The 9813-nt window shown below is 40.8% G+C and overlaps 1 protein-coding gene across 2 annotated transcripts in view; it reads left to right on the plus strand.

Annotated features, from left to right (window-relative positions):
• Positions 1-8208, plus strand: part of dnai2b (dynein, axonemal, intermediate chain 2b) — a 38991-nt gene extending 30783 nt beyond the window's left edge. For both annotated transcript variants that reach the window (XM_055654154.1, XM_055654153.1), the window contains exons 10-14: positions 2215-2350; positions 2578-2724; positions 5236-5457; positions 7447-7491; positions 7994-8208. In XM_055654154.1, coding sequence (XP_055510129.1) covers positions 2215-2350; positions 2578-2724; positions 5236-5457; positions 7447-7491; positions 7994-8008 — 565 coding nt within the window. In that variant the 3' untranslated portion in view covers positions 8009-8208. The remainder of the gene's footprint in view (positions 1-2214; positions 2351-2577; positions 2725-5235; positions 5458-7446; positions 7492-7993) is intronic.
• The last annotated feature ends 1605 nt before the right edge of the window (positions 8209-9813 follow it).

Consider the following 9813-nt stretch of genomic DNA (forward strand, 5'->3'; position numbering starts at 1 on the left):
ATTGAAAATAAGTGTTAACAACTGTTTAGTGGCACAGTGTATGTATTTGACCATTAACCGGAGATTGGCTGCTTTTGTGAGGTCTACGTTACATTTCTATGTAACTGGCATTGAGTTCAGTATAAATTGGTATGAATTTTGAGCTGCACCATTGAGAAGACAAGGCCACGGTAATGCTATATGGATGTACTCTGTGTGTATGCTTGGTCATTTTGACCTGTATCCCACTGATATTCTGTTACATCAACAGAAAAGACCGTCGTGTTGCTTTCACACAATAGATTGCCTAGCTTTGAGACTTCTGCTAAGTTGTTTTCAGAAGTGAGTGGGATTAAGATACCGTCTCGATAACCAACATTTGCAACTGTAGTGCATTTATTGTTTGACTCGGGTAATGAACAAAATCCACCTATTTCAGGCTTTTGTGACTAAACTGAGAGAATGGGACTTTATCTTTCACAGGATTTACAAAAGTCCTTAAACTCAGAGGAATTGGACAATTTTACATTGGACATAAACAGGCCTGATATGTTCATTATCCATGTTCTGCAGTTAAGAAATGTGTTGAAATAGCCAATGTTAATATGGTTGACTATAAAATGCCCTATCTGTTGGACAGCATTTTTAACTAGATTATGGGGTTGGCAAAGTGGCGCAGAGTTGCTGCCTTACAGCGCCTATTAAGGGCCTATTTCCGCGCAGTATCTCTAAAGTGTAGTGGTGTAATATTATTAGTCCACTGACCAAATGTGTTTTTTTTTTTTTATCACATCTTAATTTCAAATGCTTTATTTCAGCACTGGAAGAATATATATTTTTTTGCAGAATATAGATATATAATATGGGGGCACAAGGAACTGCAGATGCTGGAATCCTTAACGAAACACAAAGTGCTGAAGTAACTCAGCCATCCATTCCTCCAGTCTGAAGAATGGTCTTGACCTGAAACATCATCTGTCCATCCTCTCCACAGATGCTGTCTGACCCCTTTGAGTTCCTCCAGCACGTTTTATATCCATAATATATTTGTTTCTATCCTATCAGGGTTTTCTGGTTATTTGCGGAGTGTCTGGTATAATAGCCGTGAGCTATTCCTCTCAATTCCCCAATGGAGAATTATCTTGAATCTTAACCAGGAATTTGTACACAGAGTCAGAGTCACACAGCATGGAGACAGGTTCTTCAGACCAACTCACCCATGCTGACTAACATGCCCATCCACATTAGTTCCATTTGCCCACGTTTGCCCCATATCTCTCCGAACTGTTCTTATCCATGTACCTGTCCAGGTGTCTCCTAAATGTTGTTATAGTACCTGCCTCAACTAACTCCTCTGGCAGCTCAGTCCATATACCCACTGTGTGAAAAAGTTGCTCCTCAGGTTCCTGCTAAATCTTTCCCCTCTCACCTTAAAAAATGCCACTCAGTTGCTTTCATTGTTAAAAGCTGAATGGCATTGACTGCTGTATTCAGAAACATAGATTTGACTTCTACTTGGTGAATCATATTAATGCAGTACCTGATGAAACTACGCATCAGGTATAATATTTTGTCATCAAGGTTCTTTAAGCAGATTCATTAATTTTGCTATTTTCAAGATGCTATAGATTTTGGAAAGGTCCCAGTTGGTGGAGATTGACAAATATAACCCCCCCTGTTCCAAAACAGTGGGAGACAGAAACCAGGAGACAATGTACCAGTTTGTCATTAGGAAAATGCTGGAACCCACCAGGAAGTCACAGGGTATTTAGAAAATTAAAATCAGGCAGTGTCACCATGAGATTTTCACTGATGGGATGTAGGCTTCTCAAGAGGAACACAAGATGCTGTTTGTCCAGTCTGCCTTTGGTCTCCATTTCCATTCATTGGCACTGGTCACTTCCATTGCCTCTTCACAGCACTATCATTATATCTGACAGTAATCTGTATATCTCAGTATATTGTCACACTGCTGTATGTTGTCACACTTCTGTACCTCTTGCCTGATGGGAGAGGGGAGAAGATGGAGTGGGGTAGCAAGATGGTCCAACACAAACAAAGCCCCCGGAGGTTGCTAGCGAAGGCCAAGATACAGAGGTCAGGTGCTGTTCTAATTACAGCCATTCCAGAGGAAATTCAGTGGAATTGAGGAGAAAGGTTGCGGATTTTTGTTGTTATGGAAAAGGCTTCTTTAACAAGAACTGATCATATTCCATCTGCTGATTTTTGTTTCAGATATCATATGTGTAACCTGACAGACGGATGTTGGAGCCCCATAAGGCCAACTGTCTTCTTCACAAGCAAAATGGATGGTACTGTTGATGCCTGGGATTTATCATTTAAGCACAGCGAGGCTACACTCAGCGTTAAGGTACTCGTATTCCTCAACATTATGGGCCTGTCCCACTTAGGGGATTTTTTGAGAGACTACAGGCGACTGCAACAGAATTTTCAACATGTTTAAAGAGACAATCTATTTTGCGAATCATTTTGTCAAATATTTTGTATTCACATTGCCAAATCTTGACATTTTCCCTATATACATTTCATTAATCCCGTCTATTTCCCCCCAATCCCCACCTCTCTCCATCCAATCAGGTGTGCGATGACCCTCTGCACAGTTTGCGTATCCAAGACAACGGACAATTCCTTGCCTGTGGTTCTCAGGAGGGTACAACAACCTTGCTCGAGTTTTCATCCAGCTTTTATGCTTACCTGAAGCAAGAAAGAACAGTTGCAAATGCCGTAAGTGTTCTCGTCAGCATGATATCCATTTCTAGTCTGCCTGCAATTAAGAATTATTTCAGTATAAAGCTGCCATGCAGAAGAGGGAGGATAAAGAAGGGTCTTGACCTGAAACGTCACCCATTCCTTCCCTCCAGAGATGCTGCCTGTCCCGCTGAGTTACTCCAGCTTTTTGGGTCTGCCACACAGAAGAGCTTTCTTCAAAATTCTAACCATGGGAGAAACTGTGGGTAACAGTGTCGCATGAAATAAGTGCAGCAACACTTGCTGTTTACTTGAAGTTTTGCTTGTTGCAGTTGTGTGAAATACCAAGCCATGAGCATCTTGGTTACCAGTTCTATCTGAGCTTTTCAAAACCTATTTTGACTTGTCTGAATGATCTATCCAAATTTAAATCTATTAGGTAGAAAGGGTTGAAGGACTATGCAACCAGCCCATTGTGTAGCATGGACGATGAGCCATAGGGCTATGGGGTTCTCTGACTCTAGTTCACAATCAAGTAAATTCTATTCTTTTCCATTAATTAAATGATGGAGCCAAGTATAGTTAGAATGTTCTGCATCATTTTAGTTCAGTCCACCCCAGAACACAAAAAGCTGGAGAATGTTTTCAAATCATTTGCTTTTACATCTGACAAATATTACATCAGAGGAAAGATGTGCAAACTATTCCTTAATGAGTTTAGAGATATAGCATGGAAACAGGTCCTTTGGTCCACAGAGTGCATGCTGACCATCGATCACCCCTTCATACTAACTAATTCTATGTTATCCCACTGTGTCATCTACTCAGTACACAGCAGGAGCAATTTACAGATGTCAATTAACCTACACGTCTTTGGGATGTGGGAGGAAACAGCTCTACCAGCAATCTCGAGCAAAACACAGTGCTGCAGGAACACAGCAAGCCTGACCCACTTAGTTCCCCCAGCACTATGTTCTGCTAATGGAACTCTACATTAGAGTAGGTTTTGTAGAAACGGTGTCATCAGTGTCATTAGCTCTTGCCATTAAAGTGTAAAACACAGCAATTTTCAAAATGTAAGTACTTTACAGCTTTAATTATCTCTCCTTCTGTTTCTGGGTAAAACTGCAAATATTTCCTCACCGGTCTGGCGCTAGTGTTTATGTCTGCAAGGTTAGCTTATGCCCCTGTCCCACTTAGGAAACCTGAACGGAAACCTCTGGAGACTTTGTGCCTCACCCAAGGTTTCCGTGCGGTTTCCGGAGGTTTTTGTCAGTCTCCCTACCTGCTTCCACTACCTGCAACCTCTGGGAACCGCACGGAAACCTTGGGTGGGGCGCAAAGTCTCCAGAGGTTTCCGTTCAGGTTTCCTAAATGGGACAGGGGCATTACTCTCACACTAGTTAGTTTGCTTTCTATAGAATGTCAAAAGCATGAACTCTTGATGTGTTGTTTTATTCAATCTAATCTTGGCCCTGTGCTGCTGCAGTTTAATATATACATTTAAACATTTCCAATGGAATCTTCAAAATGTTACGAGACTCGGCAGTTCTGTGATTTATATTGTGGCTGTACCAGCCAAGAAGTTTTACAGAAGACATGAATTATTTTAATAGATATGTCTATAAAATAAGAAGTTAACCCAATGTCATTCTCTTCGTAGTATCATCTTACTGAATTAGGAGAGTGCAAACTAGAGATTATCCCCAATTAGATAACTATCAGCATAATGTAACCCTGCACATCAGCAACTTAAGATCACTTCATTCTAGGACAGTGGTTCCCAACGTGGGGCGTACGCCCCACAGGGGTGCAATTTGATTTTTAAGGGGGGCAATTGAGCGCGACTGAGGTCTGGGTCCAAATTTTCGATTTTCATTTTTTAGGATTTTCCATCAGGTAAACATATGTAGTTTATGTTTCAGATGTTATTTTGAGTAAATAGTTTTTTTGGGGTAAAAAAGGTCTTTATTGTGTAGTTATTACAACCAAGGTATTGCCGTTTTAAGCTTCTTCAGCTGAAACGGAGTTCACTTTTTAAATGATAAGAATTATATATCACCACATGGGGGGGGGGGGGGGGGGGCATCAGGATTTTAGAGGTGATTAGGTGGGGGCATGGCCAAAAAAAGGTTGGGAACCACTGTTCTAGGATGTCGGGGTTACAAGGCCTTTTCACAGATTATCAGGCCATAGTAAAACAAAATAATAATGTGGTAATTTATAGAAAAACAGTCCGATGTGAGGTTTACTTTCAAAAATATTATGTTTCTAGTAAAGCATTCCCAGATCAGAAATGTTGAGTCATGAGTCATGAGTTTGGAGATGTGATATGGAATTGAAATAGTATAAAATCTTGTCAATTCTGTGTTAAAATCTATGTTTCAGAAGACTAGTTTTATGTGCACATTGTGCTCACAGATAGACAAATCATTTTCACTGAGTACTGAGGAGTAACATACTGAGGAACGGTAACATTTTAATATTAAAATAGAATAATTGATTGTGAAGGATTTCTTCATTAAAAATATTTTGTTGACATTTTAGATGTTTGAGCGGGAGACAAAGCGGGAGAAGATTCTCGAATCGCGCCAGCGTGAGATGCGGGCGAAGGAACGGGCTAAGTCTGAGCAGGAGAAGGTGGTGGACCAAGCAGAGGATGAGGAGGACACCATCGAATACAAAATCGCCAACGCTGAGAAAATGTTCTTCGAAACTATTGAACAAGAAAAAGACAGGTTTGAATTGGAAAAAATGGATGACAGCAAGGTAAGAACAGAAGATGTTTCCATTTTTAAATTTAATTTAGTTTATTATCACGTGACCCGAAGTACAGTGGAAGCTTTTTAGTTACGTGCTATCCAATCAGTGGAAAGACTATACATGATTACAATTAAGCTATCCACAGTATACAGATATAGAATAAAGGAAATAACATTTAGATTAAGATAAAGTCCAACAAAGTCCAATTAAAGATAGTCCGAAGGTCTCCAAAAAGGTAGATGGGAGGTCAGGACTGCCTTCATAGTTGGTGATAGGATGGTTCAGCTGGGAAGAAACTATCCCTGAATCTGGAGGTGTGCGTGTCACACTTCTGTACCTCTTGCCTGATGGGAGGGGGGAGAATATGGAGTGACTGAGGTGAGACTGGCCCGTGATTACGCTGGTGGCCTTTCGGAGGCAGCGTGAAAGGAGTCAATGGAAGGGAGGTTGGTTTGTGCATTGGGCTGTGTTGCCTCAGACCATCACACAAACCAACCTCCCCTCCACTTTACAATACATCGTAAATACATAAATATTTTTGGAAATTTGGAAATTATAATACTGATTCTTTTATAAACTTACATGTAAAAGCTGTGAAGGCTGCTGCTTGATGAATGTTCCCACTGATTTTGTTATTCCAAACATTCAAATGCTCACTAATCGGGATCACCTCTAGAAACAAAAAGCAAAGTGATGGAGGAACTCAGCGGAACAGGCAGCATCTGTGGAAGGAATGAACAGATGACGTTTTGGGGTCAGGACCAGTCTCCTTCTACAGATGCTGCCGATTTTAAACCTCTCTCAACCAGCACATTGGCCAGGACGGTGTGACAATGTGACACAACTGGAAGAGTAGCAGCCTCAAAGCTCCAGTGGCTTGGCTTAACTCCTGACCTCTGGTGCTGTCTACGTGGAGTTTGTTTCATTACCTGTGATTGCATGCTCCGGTTTCTTCCTAAATTCCCAGTGGTGTGCAGAATGTTAAATAAATTGGCTACTGTAAATTATCTCAAGTATGCAGGCGAGCATTTGCATCTCGTAGAGTTGATGGGAATGTTGGGAGATTAAAATGGGATTAATGTATGCGGGTGCGTGATGGTCAGCATGGACAGTGACCAGAAGGACTGTTTCCAAGCTCTGACATATATCACGGCCAAGCACAACTCCTAGAGATACACGTCAGAGATCAACATTTCCGGTAGTTGATCTGAACTGACATAAGTGTTGAGAATGATGCAAGAGTGGGTGAGCCGAGAGGCAGAGATGTTTTGTGCAACTAGAATTCAATTCCAACAAGTGTGAGGTCAGTCATTTGTTTGGGAGCAAGGCGAGTAAGATAACTCACTGAGAATGGTATGCTACTGAAAACTGCAGAGGAGCAGAGGGACCCTGGAGTGCCTGACCACACACCCTTGCTGGGAACAGGACGGGGAGGTAAAATGGGGAGGAAATCAGGCAAAGTATCTTTCTTGTGTAGCGGGGAAGGGGTGTGTAAAATATTGAAGGTTACAATGCCAGGGAGAGTCATGATCCTGAGTGTTAAGAGAAAGTTAGGAACAGCAAAGGATGATCAAAAGTTGAGAAAGGGCAAAAGATGAAATACGAGAACAAACTATGTAAAGATATTTAAACAGATGAGTGTCTATAAAATGGAAGGAATAGAGGGAATGAGTAGGGAGGAACTGCAGATGCTGGTTTACACCGAAGATAGACACAGAATGCTGAAGTAACTCAGCAGGTCAGGCGGCATCTCTGGAGAAAAGGAATAGGTGACGTTTTGGGTTGAGATGGTCGGAAGAAGCGTCTTGACCCGAACCATCACCTATTCCTTTTCTCCGGAGATGCTGCCTGACCTGCTGAATTACTCCAGCTTTTAGTGTCTATCAAGGTATCTTTCTTTATTGGCATAAGACCTTGAATATACATGTGGGAGTCGATGCTGGGACTACATAACGTGTGTCTGAGTTTTGAAACCAGGTTGTTTCATCCTTGCAGGATTCGTGGTCTGAAGATGAGGATGAAGATGAGGATGATGATGAGGTGAGAATAGCCAAACTAATCAAATTCCAAACTAATCAGATCATGACAAATTTTCACAGATTATTGGGTTAATAATTCTTTAGGCATTGGCATAAGACCTTGAATATACATTGGGAAGCACAGTGTCACAACCATAACAGGAGTCAAATCTATCAAATGATTAGCGTTCATGATGAGGTGAGACATAGCCAAACTAATCAGATGCTGGGAACGACATAACGTGTGTCTGAGTTTTGAAAACCAGGTTTCAATTTCATCCTCACTTTGAGGCACAGCTGAATTGTGAAATCCTCCTGTGTGCCTCTTGCCACACTTCCAATTGTCAACAAAAAAGACTGGTGATTAACATTAGTATTAAAACGTGGCTTTCAAAACAAAGTGAAGTTGTAAATTGCTTGTTTAGATGGTGTTCCAAAGGTTTATTTCAGAGATGCCACTGGAGTTTGTTGTCTGGTACCTGCACATTTCTGACAAGTTCTAAAAGCCATTGTCTTTTTTTTAGATGGATGACTTTTGATCTGAAAATGCAAGCGGTTCACAGTACCAGTCGTCTGCAGTAGATGTGTTTCCTTGTTACTGGAACACCAGCGACCACAATCTCACAACTTGGATATTAGTTTTGCTCCCTAAATATTATATGTACCTATTTTCATATTATGAGAATGTATTCAAAATATTGTTTGTGCAGTTATTTTTAAATAAAGGATTCACTCTGTATTTTACAGCCTCTATTTTTCTGTCATTGTAAAATGTAGTGAAGCAGCAATGTGAATTCAGTTGCCAAACAAGTTTCCTAATATTCTTGACTAAAACTGTAAAGTCTCGTGCCTAAGCTCTCACCCAAGACAGCGATAGCTTGCACATCATGGAAACAGGCACTCACCCAAAGGTTTAACTTTCCTATCTGCCCAAATGGAGTTTGTAAACTCTGGTACCTGTATCTTTCTATATCTTTTACTGGCAAATCTCAGATCTTTTTTTTAATGGATGTCGCTTTTGATCTGAAAATAAAGCTCCCCCCTATCAGTCTTAAATCTAGTAGATCTGTTTTTTGTTATCCTCCAGCCTAGGAATCTCACAACTGGATATTCACTTATCCCTAAATATTATCTTGTAAACCTATAAGTTCACCTCTCAGAATCTTCCACGCTCCCATATTGTTCTCTGCAGATTATTTGCGGGTACAATAAAGGCATTCACTCTGTATTTTACAGGATATATTTTTCCTGTATTGTAAAAGATTTAAGAGCAATGTGAATTCAGTTGCCAAACAAGTTTCCTAATATTCTTGACGTACGCCCCAAAGGGGGCAATTTGATTTTTTAAGGGGGGCAATTGAGCGTGACTGAGGAGGTCTGGGTCCAAATTTTCGATTTTTATTTTTTTGGATTTTCCTTCAGGTAAACATATGTAGTTTATGTTTCAGATGTTATTTTGAGTAAATCATTTTTTTGGGGTAAAAAAGTCTTTATTGTGTAGTTATTACATAATCACCGCACCATCGCTCTTCATGCACGTCGCACGAAGCGCGCGAGGTCATGGGAGAACCTTATTTATTGAATTGGATTTAGAAATGCGATTCAAAGAGCTTTTGCTAAGTTACCCTTATAATATCTATTTCCTCAGTTTTCTCTAAAGGGAAAGCAAGGGGGGGGCATCAGGATTTTAGAGGTGATTAGGTGGGGCATGGCCAAAAAAAGGTTGGGAACCACTGATTTAGAGGGACATGGTCTAGCTCAGATGGGGTACCTTGGTCGTCGTGAAGGCATTGGGCCTTCTGTACAACTCTAACTCTACATCCATTTTAAAATCCACCTGACTTCACCTGTTTGGCATCAAGATTTGAATCACCTGCTTGCCATTGTGAATCAAATGGGTTGAATGCAAATTGATCTGTAGAATTCTAACTAGCAGACATCTCAATAGCTTTTCATCTTTGAATATATGCACATATCTTTCTGACCCACAGCATCACTGAAAATCAAAATTACAGAGATTCAAGGAGCGGTAGTTTTTGTTTAGTTGCAAGTCTTGGTTAGAATCTTTCTGTTCTGTATCATTCCAACATCCAATAGAAAACAAAAGAATAACGACAAATATGTAATAGAAGACTGGAATGGCTGGTAATATTAGTCGTACAGCACAGATGCAGGCCCTTCGGCCCAAGTTGTCCATGCCAACCAAGGCATCTTCCTGAACTTGGCCTATTGGCACATATCCTTCTAAGGCTTCCCTATCCATGTGCCTGTCCAACTCTCTTTTAAATGTTGTACCTGCCTCAACTACCTCCATATACACACTGCCCCCTGTGTGGAAAAAGTC

Source organism: Leucoraja erinacea, chromosome 23, assembly GCF_028641065.1.
Source record: "Leucoraja erinacea ecotype New England chromosome 23, Leri_hhj_1, whole genome shotgun sequence".
NCBI classification, from domain to species: Eukaryota; Metazoa; Chordata; class Chondrichthyes; order Rajiformes; family Rajidae; genus Leucoraja; species Leucoraja erinaceus.